General features: G+C 52.9%; 2 protein-coding genes across 2 annotated transcripts; both read right to left on the bottom strand.

Moving 5' to 3' along the window:
* Positions 1–4,082: 4,082 nt before the first annotated feature.
* On the bottom strand, positions 4,083–5,132 carry FFAR3 (free fatty acid receptor 3). The gene is given in 5 exon segments (XM_033845392.1): positions 4,083–4,276; positions 4,279–4,380; positions 4,383–4,552; positions 4,629–4,945; positions 4,947–5,132. Coding segments are annotated over 5 exon segments (969 nt in total).
* Positions 5,133–8,987: 3,855 nt separating this feature from the next.
* Positions 8,988–9,890, bottom strand: FFAR1 (free fatty acid receptor 1). Its single transcript, XM_019941243.2, has one exon. The coding sequence runs from the start codon at positions 9,888–9,890 to the stop codon at positions 8,988–8,990; it is 903 nt and encodes a 300-aa protein (XP_019796802.1).
* Positions 9,891–12,868: the final 2,978 nt, after the last annotated feature.

The following is a 12,868-nucleotide window of genomic DNA, read 5'->3' as shown; positions in this document are numbered from 1 at the left end:
GCTTCTTCCTTTTGGATGATTTTTGCAACTAATTTTGCAGACTCCCAGTCTTCTTGTTCCTACCTACCCCCATCTGTTCTTCACCTCCCACCCCCTCTCCCCCAACCCTAACCTGGTCTACTTTTTGCCCCTTCCCAGGGTCCAAGTGAAGCAGATTTACTTCTCCTGCTTTGCATCACAGCTTCCCTTGCCCCACCAGGCACATACACAGACTTGCTAAACTATCCTAAGATTCTGGTCACAGGTGATGTATTCAGCTCAGGAAAAGTTATCAAGTCAGCCTCCTCCCTGTGCCTCCCTGCTTCCTGCCTGCCCCTCTGCCCTACTCTGACGGACACTGGTTCATGGATAGTCTGAGCTGCAGTGGTTTCAACACTCACCGCCTTCAGTCAGGCTGCAGTGGACCATCTTTGCCAATTTCTTAATGACTTCTTGAGTGGCTTTCCTAGGCTTCTGGTCACGCTTGGTGATTTAAAACTCCTAGCCTCCTCCCCATTCTCCTACGAACTGAGACTTGACCTGTGGCCCAGGGAACCTATGGCAGAGATGAATCTAGTCTACACTTCTTCCCATCCTTCTGGGTTACACTGCCCTAGGTTTTGTGGGGGGACACTTCCTTCTAAGAGGGAACGGTTCCTACTCCCATGGCCATCAATGACTCCCTTTTATAAACCTTTAAAAACTTGTTTTGTTAATTAACAAAATTATACTGCTAAGAGACCTAGTTCTCTAAAAATCACAGACTGGGAACTCCCTGGTGGTCCAGTGGTTAGGACTGTGCACTTTCACTGCCGGGACCCGGGTTCGGTCCCTGGTCAGGGAACTAAGATCCCACAAGCTGTGTGGCATGGCCAAAAGAATAATAATAATAATAAATTTAAAATAAATGAATAAAATAAAATCACAGACTGTCAGCAACGTGGCCATTTGAAGTCCCATCAGTGAGAATGGAATCCCATCATTCCTCTGCTGCTTGCAGGCTCTGGGCAGGAACCTGTGACACAGAGAAGCAGCCTTGCTTTTCAGCACCCCCCCCCCAACTTCAGATAAGGAGTTTTCAGGCACGAAATTCTACCTTTATCTTTATTTTGTATTTTCCAAAGAATCGGACCCTGGGTCTGCTTCTCAGCCCAGGCCTGAAATTGACCTCTTTCCACCCAGGCCTGCTGTGCTTTGAGTCTATCAAATACAACTTCATCAAAGCATCACCTCAACGTCACCCTTACCCCAAGCCTCTAATAACGCCGTCTCTTCTTTCGTGAGATGCCCCACGCTTCCTCTGGAGTGTGGTCTCCTTTGCTCCAGCAAGAAAATGAACTTTGCTGGACTGCAGTTGTGTGAGACAGGCTTCGTCACTCTGAGTGAGGAGACCTGTTACCTAGCTCATGCGTTCTCAGAACAGGCAGTATTGCTCCCAAAGATGTGAAAATTAGTTCTGGGGGAGCCAAGAAGTCTTACAGTGGTTTGTGGCCTTCCAAAAGGCACACACACAAACAGATACATGGTATGTCTGTTGTATCAAAATTTCATGGGCAGGGAGGGGAAGGTACTGAGTAGGAGGAAAAGATCCTAGAAGGCTCCTTGAGGGAACAAGGATACAAAAGTTTGAGCAACAGTGCTTTAGCTAATACTGAATAGCTATTGGTGTCTGCTGTGAGTCAGGTACCCGGATGCTGGCTCTCTTTGGCAGCTAGAATTGAGTTCTTCTGACCTCGGTCTTGGGAGACCCAACCTGGTTTGACCTCTCCCAGCACCCCAGAACTCCCCCACTCAGCCCTGTTCCTGCGATGCCCTCATCCACGGGAGCCTCATACCTGCTTGGTCTGCCAGATGGGGAGAGTGCCTGGTGCCCTGTCATTCACACAGACGCGCCCACACCATCTCTCTGCCCGTCTCCCTCCTCTGCTTAGATGGGCACAGGGCAGCTGCCCCAGAGCACGTGCTCTACTCCTGGAGCACCCCTTTCCCTTGACTTCCGAGAGATATGGAGAACACGACAACTCTGCCCTCACCACCACCCAGCCTCTGATGACTTTTCATCCTCCCCACCCGTCAGCCTTCAGTTTACACAGACTGGGGTAGGGGTGGGGTCCTGGGTGACAGCTGGGGGCAGCAAAGCCAGCTGAGCTGCCTCTTCTTCCTCGGTGTCAACTCTGGGGAGGAGTCAGACTCCCGTTCTCCATGGCTCTCTCTGGAATGCGGGGTTTCCAACTCTTCTTTGTCCTCACTCGTGGGTCCTTGCTACCACTCCTGGAGCTGCAAGACTCCACGTCACCACTGTGCCCTTTCTGAACCACTCAGACCCATGTTCACATCAAGGTCTGAGTGCCTTAGGACAGACAGATGAGCCATGGGACAGAGGGACAGCTCATGCCTTCATCTCTGTACAGAGACGATGTCTCTCTCCCTCCACCTGAGACCCAGTCCCCATCCACAGCCAGTCCTCCTTCCCCAGCGACCTTAACCTCAGGGAGAAAACAGACGCTAAAGACGTTAGTATTGAAATCCCGGAAGTTCTGAGCGCAGCCATTTGCACACAGTAAGTGCACCATAAATGTTTTCGAAGTAAAGCTGACCGGGACTTCCCTGGCGGCCCAGTGGTTAAAACTCCGAGCTTCCACTGCGGGGGGTGCGGGTTTGATCCCTGGTCAGGGAACTAAGATCCCACATGCTGTGCGGTGCGGCCAAAATAAAAAAATAAGAGACTTCTTGGTTTGTCATTAAAAGAAAAAAAAAGAAAAAGCAAACTAGAAAAAGAAATAATAAAGCTGGCAGTGCGAACAGGCGCCAGCATTTCTCTGGTTGCTTTCCCGGGGGAGGAGGCCCAGACCGATGCTTTCTAATGCGCCACCCCGCAGTGGGAAACGAAAAATTACTAAGGGATCACACTTTGATAAAAACACCTCTTAAGAGCACACATTTGTCTCTGTAGTAACCCGAAGTCAACTGGGCTAACTAATTCTCTTCATTTATTTTTCTTCCAAGAGGGTTTCTTTACCGGGAGGAGGATGTGTCTACACAAATAGTCGATCGGCTTTGCATCTAGTTATGCTTCTCATTGTGGCCTGTTTACATTTGTCCTGAGGTCAGACCGCCTCAGCTGACTCTGGAAGTTTGACTGGGCCCAGTCACAGCAGATGACACACAGCTGGTGGCAGAGTGGCTCAGGGACCTGAGTTTCAGAGTCAACTAATTTCAGCTTCCAGGCCTGCTTCCATCACTTATTGGCTATGGGATCTCAGGTGAGAGACTTCACCTCGCCGGGCCCATTCCCTCACCTGTAGAACGGGAAGAGTCATAGTACCTGCCTCACGGCTACTGAGAAGATTAAAGACGATGTCAGGCTAAGCCCTTAAGATAGGTTCGCTATTACTTTTATTCTTCTGATCCAAATCCTCTCCCAGCAACTAGGCATCTTATAGTTTAACACTTCTCCTTCAGAGTCTTCGTGTTTTATCCTTCCATCCATCAACACCACCTAAGGTACACTCACATACACCACCCACACACACCATAAAAAAAAAAAAAGATTAAGAAAAAACCATTCTCTTTTGCTTGCTACCAAGTTTATTTAGGTAATTTTTCTTCTGTCATTTTTCATGAATGTCCCTGAAAGTCTGAATTTATTGAACAGTGGAAACTTGCTGGAAGAGCGCATGTCACAGCAGGGTGCTCCCTCATGCCTGGAGTCCTGTGTCCCCATTCCTGCCCAGCTGAGTCGGTAGTTCTGAAGGACAGATTCTTCCTCTCTCCTGTCCCAAGTCACTGGGCAGCTCCCTCAGACCCTGGATGCTGCTGTCAGCTCCTCCTTCACCTTCAGCAAAGCCCAGCTGCCCCGGGGAGCTCCTTATTCTCCAGAGTTCTCTCTCACTGTGACCGCCCCCTGAGCGTGTTGGGGCACGAGAAGGGAGGGTAGCGTGGCGAGATCAAGAGCTGGGCTAAGGCTGGGTACCTGCTCTGACCCAAACAGTGCCCGTCCCCAGCCTGCCTCTCCCAGGTGCTGCCTGACTTGAGCTTGGAACTGCCCCAGGGATGATCTGTTTTGCAGGCCAGTCCACCTGGCCACCCGCTCCAGAGCCCCCCTATATGTTAGACAGCTCCTGTGGCGGCCCCTCTCCTTCACTCTTCAGTGTCACGCTGCCTTCCTGCCACCAAGGGCCACAGGCTCCAGTCAGCCTCCCCAGCAGCCCCTGGAAGTCAGCTTGGAACCCAGATGATGAGAAATAGTAAAGGGTGTCGACACAGGAGTTCAGGGTGTTGAGGGGCAGCACGGAATTCTCCACTTCGGGCTTTCACCCTGGGTGTAGCCCACAGCATGGGACACGTTGTAGGGCCCAAAGCAGACGAGAAAGTTGAGCAGCATGGCTGCTGCGAGCCCACCACCCTCTTCCGCCGGCGCTGGCTGGCTCCCTTAGCGGGTATGCACACCGGGCGGCTATAGCAGTAGCTAGTGATGAGCAGGGGCACCCCAAAAAGGACCGCAGCCATCTCCAGCTGGACAGGCAGGAGAAAGGCCAGCTGATCCTTCCGGAATTCCAGGTAGCATGTCCCACCAGTGGATCCTTCCAGAATTCCAGGTAGCAGGTCCCGCCAGCTGATCCTTCCAGAATTCCAGGTAGCAGGTCCCGTTGATACCCTGGGTGGGGGAGGAGCGCCCCGAGAATTCAGTGACATAGACCACACTGCAGTGAGCGGCGGCCAGGAGCCAGCAGGCCCCGCTGACAAGGCCAGCCTGTCCCGGCCTTGGCCGGGTCTGGTACCAAATGGGGTAGACCACGCTCAGGAAGCACTCATCGCTCACAGCTGCCAGGAAGAGGGACGGGAGATAGATGGTGGTGAAGAAGAGGAATCTGGAGAAGGGGCAGAAGATGAAGGGCAGGGGCCAGTGCATGCCGCTCGCTGCCTTCACCACGTGGAATGGCAGGAAGAGCACCAGGGTGCGGGGCCGATAGGGTCAGGTTCAGCAAGAGCACGCGCACGGCCGCCGGACAGCACTGCAGCTGGTCCACGAGGATCACCAGGGCCTCCAGCTTCAGGGGAAGCCCCGTGAGGAAGGTGAAGAGGTACATGGAGCAGTGGAGCCCGTGACTGCCGAGGAAGAAGGACCGGTCTGAGCTGGTGTTTGTGGTCATGGCCACTAGCAAGAGAGGGACAGAGATGACAGTCTGGGTGGGCGTCTTGCACCATCCGCTTCTCAGCTATCAGAAGGGAACGTCATCGCCAGCCTCACTCCCTCATGCCCCCAGTGCTTTCCCCAGCGGGGTCAGCCTGCCTGTCTTCCTGGTCATAGCCTGGCTCCTATCCCTTTCCTGTCCCTCTCTTCCTGGTCACACCCTGTCTGCTGTTTCCTTTCTCTAAGCACCAAGGTGCCGTCCACAGAGCCCCTCAGGGTCCCGTGCTTACCTGCTGCTTTGAGAACCCAAGTTCTCTGCCGCTCAGCAACTCGCCGGCTCCTCTAGAACAAGTCCGGTGAGCTATTATCTGGCAGAACTGATAAAAACCTGGCAGTGCCCGTGATGTCACTCACTGCCGAGCAATGGCACAAACGATGCCGTTAGCTCTGTGAGCAGTGCTGGCCCAGTACACAAAATGAGGGGCAAATGCCACGACCGCCTGCGCGCCTCGCTCCCCAGCAGCCTCAGATGGGACGAGCAGACATCGTCTTCTTCCCTCTGATCCCCTACTTGAATTGTATCTGCTCCTCTAGAATGGCGCTCAACCAGTTTGCCTTGTTGTAAGGGTAGGAAGTGTGATACAGTGCTGTAGAGCTTGGGCTCTGGAGCCGGGGCTTGGGTTCGATGCTGGTCCTATCACTTACTAACTCTGTGATTTGGGGCAAGTGACTTAAGCCCTCTGTATCTCTGCTTTCTCATCTATAAAACAGGGATAGTCATAACCAATCTCATAGGCTTGTGTACATTAAAGCGTTAATATGTGTCAAAGGCTAAGTTAAGTGGTAAGTATGGTGAGCCCTTGACAGATGCCGTCTGCCAGCCACTCGAGTGGGCTTGTCTCTGGGCTGATAGTAATAATATTAACGTTGGTGGCAATGATGATGACGGCTACCTTTCAGTGGGCACATACTCCATGGCAGACCCACTGCTTCTCAGGGCATCACCTTATGTCTTGAAATCCTCACAGTGGGGAAGTGATTCACTCCAGGTAATACAGCTTGTTAAGTATCACCACCAGGATTCAAACGTCTGTCCAGCTTCAGAGAGTATTTACTTATTCATTCAAATATTTATGGAGTGCAATGAGATACCATTTCATACACCCACTAGCATGGCTATAAGCAAAAAAAAAAAAAAAAAAAATCAGATAATACCAAGTGTTGGTGAGGATGTGGAGAAATGGGAATCCTCATACCACGTAACCCGATTCTGCTATAGGTATCTACTTAAGAGAAATGAAAACATATGTCCACGCAGAGACTGGCTCATAAATGTTCATAATAGCATTAGTCATAATAACCAAAAAGTGGAAACATCACCTGGTGGTCTATCGGCCAATGAATGGATAAACCATGTGGCATAGCCGTACAATGGAATACTATTTGGCAATGAAAAGGAATGAAATACCCATGTATACCGTAACACAGATAAACCTAGAAGCATTGTGCTAGGTGAAACAAGCCAGACATAGAAGACCGTGTATGTTTCCATTTTTACGAAATGTCCGGAATAGGCGAATGTGTAGAGACAGAGGTAGGTTCCTGGGGGCCTGGGGACTGAGGGTGGAAATGGGATTAACGGTAAGTGAATATGAGGGATCTTCCTGGGGTGATAAAAATGTCCTAAATTGGATTATCATGATATAATATAATCCACACCTTGGTAAATTTACTAAAGATCACGGAATTGTACATTTAAAGTGGGTGAATTTTATGATACGTAAATTTTATCTCAAATAAGTTGTTAGAAGTACAGCAGTGAACAAAACAAGAAGTACAGCAGTCTCGGGGTGGGGGGGGGGTCTCAGTGGTGGGAGGATAATAAAGACGTCAATAACACAGAGGCTGAGAGCCCCTGGAGCAAACAGCGCAAGCAGAGGGAACGGGGGGGGGGGGGGGGGGGGGGCGGTGCACAGGCTTGACTTGCTGGGGCACTGGTAGAAGGTTCAGGGCCCAAGGGGCGAGGGTCACCAGAGGATGCTGGGGGTGGGTCATGCGGAGCCCCAGGGAGGAACTGAAATCTCCCCTAAGTGGAGGAGGCACAAGTCACTGGAAGACGTGGCCCGGCACCAGCAGGTGCTCCGGTGCTGTGGAAGGGAGAGTGGTTCTCGTGTTACAGGAGGAGCTGCCTGGGCTGGAGTTCGGCCTTCGGCTGAAATCCTCTGATGTCACCACTGCGCAGAGAACAGACTTGTTTCTGGCTTCGGCAGAGCCTCAGACAAGTGACTGAACTTCTCTGGCCCGTTTCCATATTTTTAAACAGGGACAATAAGACTTCTTTGGAGGGCTGTTATGAGCATTCGCTCACTCAGCAAATATTAACCACAAGCCTACCGTGTGCTCGGCTCTCTGCTAGTTGCTGGGGATATATCAGCAAATGAAACAAAAATCCTTGCCCTTGTAGACAGTTTTTTTTTTTTTTTTTTTTCTTTTTGGCTGTACCACACGGCACGCAGGATCTCAGTTCCCCGACCAGGGATCGAACCAGTGCCCCCTATAGTGGAAGTGCAGGGTCTTAACCGCTGGCCCTCCAGGGGAGTCCCCCCTTGTAGACATTTAGGCACGAAAAGAGATAACTTGTGTAAACCAGTTCGTGCTTGTCAGGCACGTAGCTGCCACTTTTTTGCTTCTCTGTGTTCATGTCTTTATCGTCATGAGAGGAACGTCTGTTTCCTACTCCTCGCCTCAGAGCAGACGCCCAGACTTTTGGCTCTCGCGGCCACTGTCCCCTGCCCACTCTCTCTCGGGTTCAGGGTGCTACCATTCACCTTCGCCAAAGGGACCACAAGGACAGGCATTAACCCTGATACCCCAAGTTTTCTAAATGTCCCCTGATCCTCCTGGAAGGATCACATCCTATGTCCCCCCACTTCTTTGCTGTAGGGTGTCGGGTAAATTTCTAAACCCCTGTAAAATGAAGATGACCACAGCTAACTCATGCAGCACCTTAGTGCAAATTAGGAAAAGGTACACCCTGCAGGTGAGCACAGCCCAGCACCAGGGTGCACTGCTTGAGGAGTGCCTTTGTTCAAATTAGAATAAGTTGCTGCTTCCCCTGGCTGGAAGCAGCCCCAGGCCAGGCCCACGGCTTGGTGAGCAAAGCACAGGGTAGAATCTAGTCGGTGTTTGCGCCTCTGCCTGACACCCTCTTGCAGTGAGCAGTCTGCTCATCGGTACAGCAGCCGCATGGCTAAATCAAAGGAACGTGGGAGGATGAAACGAGACAACACTTGTAACGCACTTGGCACGGTGACTGTCACGTATATTTCTGGTATTGCTGGTGTTTTCCCTTCCCCCGGCATCTTTTCCTACCAGCGTCCTGTTCACAGTTCTAATGCTGCCCCCTTGTGGGTGTCACGTGGTATAACAGTGTCATTACCTTGCCTCCGGCCTCTTATTCAGAAATTCAAAATGGTCTTTCCTAGGAAATGATTTTGGAGTAACAGCTCCCAAAGTAGACCATCAGAGTGGCGGCAGTTCCTCTGGCTTAGAAGCAGACCTCCCTCCCTCCTTCCCCACAGGGCACACTGGCAGTCAGGCCAGTCAGGACGCAGAAAAGGAACGGACAGAGGTGGGAAATCGCGCAGACGTGTGCCGAGGCAGCTTACCTTCCTCCTGTGACCCAGCTCCAGGCCTCCATTCTTTCTCCACCTGGGATGCCATCTTCCGCCAGGCTCAGTTCTTCCCATAAGTGGCTCCGGGGATGCCCCCCCAGGCAAAACCGCCCTGCAGTTCCTTTGGAGCAGCCCTCGCCAGGCGCCTGGAGAAGCAGTCTGGCTCTCCTGCTCCCTGCCCCTCCCCCATGCAGTGCTGACTACTTCTGGGACGGCCCCCCGTTTGTTTTTGCCCCACGTGTTGTCCCCCGGCCAGCGACCCCTCCCAAGTAGCCGGTCACCAGTGGGTTGAGCACCGCGCTCCACGCACCTGTAATGAGCCCCAGCTTCCGCCAGCAGCCTCCGAGGCTGGGGTGCAGGAAGCCAGCCACGTTGGAGGCATTGTAGGGTCCCAAGCAGAGCAGCAGTGTGAGCAGAGCCCCACCGGCCACCCAGGCTGCCTTGAGCTTCCGTCTGTGGCTCAGGCCTGAGCGGGCCAGTGCCCGGAGGCAGCCCACGTAGCAGAAGGCCGTGATGACCAGGGGCAGAAAGAAGAGCAGCAGAGAGAGGCTGAAGCGTGCGGGGCCCGCCAAGGCCGGGTCCCAGGCCTCCAGGCAGACTGGAGAGCCGTTCACTGGCGTGCTGATGCCCAGGGAGCTGGTGGTATTGTCCAGCCAGCCTCCCGGAGCCTCCAACCCAAAGACCAGCCCCAGGTGACAGAGGACAAGGGCCCATATGGCCACACACACGCCCCAGGAATAGCGCGGCCTCCGGGCGGCTTGGTAGCCCAAGGGGAAGGCGGCTCCCAGGTAGCGGCCGACGCTCAGGGCGGCCAGGAAGCCCGCGCCCGCGTAGAGCGGAGCGAAGTGGACCAGGGCGAAGGCAGGACAGAGTGAGGCAGGCAGGGGCCAGGCTCCCCCAGCCAGGGCCTCCGCCGCCTTCAGGGGCAGAGACGTCGCCAGCAGGAGGTCGGAGCAGCCCAGGTGGAGGGCATAGACCAGGCTGGGGGTGAGGCGCAGCCGGGCGTGGGACACGGCGCCTGCGATGGCCAGGGCGTTGAGCGGGAAGCCCAGCGCGAAGGCGGCCATATAGAGGGCGAAGGAGAGCTGCGGGGGCAGGTGCATGGGGCCCCTCGTGCGCACCACTGGCGCCCTGCCCCCAGATCTCAGGGCCCGGAAAGGGGGCTCCCAGAGTCACAGACTGGTTTCAGCACTTGCTCAGGGTGCGAGAAGCCATCTAGTGGGATAGCTGGGGAGACAGACGCCGGTAGGGGGAGGTGGCCTGGATTAGAAGCGAGGACCACTAGCCGTCAGTCCTCTGTTTTCTCTCCACCATGTGCCCCCTTAATTGAAGCGAGCGATCGTGGTGTAACGGGAGGAGACGGAGCACAGGCGCGCAGGTCCCAGAAGAGGGAAGGCCTCTTGCTTTCTGAGACTCTGGGGAGACAAGCGGTGGAGAGAATTCAGAGCAGAGTTGAGGGACTTCCCCGGCGGCCCAGTGGTTAAGACTTCGCCTTCCAATGCAGGAGCTGAGGGTTCGATCCCCGGTTGGGCAGCTAAGATCCCACATGCCTCGTGGCCAAAAAGCCAAAACATAAAACTGAAGCAATATTGTAACAAATTCAATAAAGACTTTAAAAATGGTCCACATCAAAAACATCTTTAAAAAAAAAGAAGAAGAAAATGAACAGAGTTGATCCCGACAGTATGTATTTTTCTCAGGAAAGGAAGCTAGATTCCTGTGTTCACACCCCTTCCCCAGTTCCCTGGAAAGAGAAGGAGCTGTTCCCCTACAGCAGGCAGTGCGGGGCTGGTGGCAACGCCTAGCCGAGGGGAAGTCGGGGTTGTAGGTTGTAGCAAAGGGCAGGAGAAGGCGGTCTCCCGGGGAGAGTCCAGGGATAAGCGAGGTCCCACTGGTGTCACAGGGAATGACTTTAGCCAGCTTCAGGGGTTCCCCCTAAGCGGAGGCTTCTGGGGATCTGGGGAAAAATTGTGGTGGGGAGAGAAGCCACAGAAAGAGGGACTCACCTCTTGGTGCTGCCAGGTGTCTCTGAGGCTCAGGAGTCCCCTGAGGGAGGGTGGCCAGGATGGGCAGTGAGCCGGAAGGGAGAGAAGGGCGGGGAGGCAGGGCCATTAGCCTGAGGCACTCACAGCCTGGATAAGCAGCTAATGGGGCATCTCAGAAGGAGGTGAGGGTCCAAGATGATGCAAACACAGGAAGGGCAGAGGTTAGAAATGTGGGCTTTTCCTGGGGGGAGTGAAGAGTGCGTAGCCAGCACCTTTTTTTTTTTTTAATTTTTATTGAATATAGTTGCTTTACAATGTTGCGTTAGTTTCTGCTGTACGGCAAAGTGAATCAGCTATACATATACATATATCCCCTCCTTTTTGGATTTCCTTCCCATTTAGGTCACCACAGAGCACTGAGTAGCGTTCCCTGTGCTATGCAGTAGGTTCTCATTAGTTATCTATTTTATACATAGCAGTGTATATACGTCAATCCCAATCTCCCAGTTCATCCCGCTGCCCCTTTCTCCCCTTGGTGTCCATACATGTGTTCTCTACGTCTGTGTCTCTATTTCTGCTTTGCAAATAGGTTCAACTGTACCATTTTTCTAGATTCCACATATATGTGTTAATATACGATATTTGTTTTTCTCTGTCTGCCTTACTTCACTCTGTATGACAGTCTCTAGGTCCATCCACGTCTCTGCAAATGGAACAATTTCGTTCCTTCTTATGGCTGAGTAATATTCCATAGTGTATATATGTACCACATCTTCTTTATTCATTCCTCTGTTGATGGACATTTAGGTTGCTTCCATGTCCTGGCTATTGTAAATAGAGCTGCAATGAACATTGGGGTGCGTGTATCTTTTGGAATTATCAGCACCTCTAAAAAGCAGGGTTGGTGGTACAACCAGAACACAACTTTATTCCATCCCCACCCCCGCCAGCCCGTTCAAACCGGCTCTGGGGGTTTAGTCTTCTCTACTCCTGGACGAGCTTGTGGGCAGGCCCAGGCTCACTCCCAGATAATAAGTCCCTCTAGTCACCCATACCATCTCCACTTGGCATTTACTATGTGGGACAATGAGATCATCATTCCCAGTTAGAGCTTCTACTCTCCCCCCACCTGCACAGGCCTTGGGCTCCTCCATCCTCCCTCTCCTTTCCCCTCCGACCTGATGACGGTGGTTTATGACCCTCCCTGTGTCGGCAGGAGGGAGAGAAGGAGAGACCTGGAACAAGCAAAGTCGAGTTCGGTGGCACTGAAGTACCCGGGCTGTGGTCTCCACCCTGCCTCTCTCTGGGCTGCACGGATGTCAAGAGGGACTCCTCCCTGGGGCACCCGTAGGGACGTTGGGTGGTGCGTGCCTCCAGCTGGCCGCTTAACATTCCTCTCAGGCCCTGAGAACTTGGTCGTTCACCTCCCTGTTGGGGTCATCCTGCCCTTCTAAGGAGACCTCCTGAGATTTAAAGCGGCCCTAAGCTGTCTCTGTGATTCTCTTTCTGTCTCTGACTGTGCACGTGTCTCTCTATCTGTCTGTCTCTCTCCTGCCTCAGGCTGACAGTATGGTCTCTCTGGACTTCAGCTTTCTTGGGTGTGTGTGTCAGTCACCAGGCCCCTATGTCCTCCCCGAAATCCAAGTCACCCAGAATAAGCTTCTCTGAGTGGTTCCCTGGAAGTGCTTCCCACCAGGCTTCCAGAGCAGGCAGCCTGAGAGTCTCAGCATATCCACGGCTCCCTCCAAAGAAATGATCTCATTTCCTTTTCAAACCTCACAAACCAAACTGATTCTTGGTCACCCCCCTTCTAAGTCCTACATGTGTCGTCCAGCACCTCCCTGGGAATTGTAGAAGAACTTGCAACCTGTTGTTTAGTATTTTGTCTTTGGGAAGCACTGAGAAACTGACAGAACTGAGGAAAAGTCAACAGGAGCCATTTCACCTCTCGTGACAAGCATTTGGTAGATGAGCAAAGCTGGGTGCAAAGGGAGACAGCAGGGGGCATCCCTGGTGGTGCAGTGGTTAAGACTCCGCCTGCCAGTGCAGGGGACATAGGTTCGAGCCCTGGTCTTGGAAGATCCCACATGCCGCAG

The sequence above is a fragment of the Tursiops truncatus genome, chromosome 19 (genome assembly GCF_011762595.2).
Source record: "Tursiops truncatus isolate mTurTru1 chromosome 19, mTurTru1.mat.Y, whole genome shotgun sequence".
In the NCBI taxonomy this organism is placed as follows: Eukaryota; Metazoa; Chordata; class Mammalia; order Artiodactyla; family Delphinidae; genus Tursiops; species Tursiops truncatus.
This window is presented reverse-complemented; position numbering and strand designations above follow the sequence as displayed.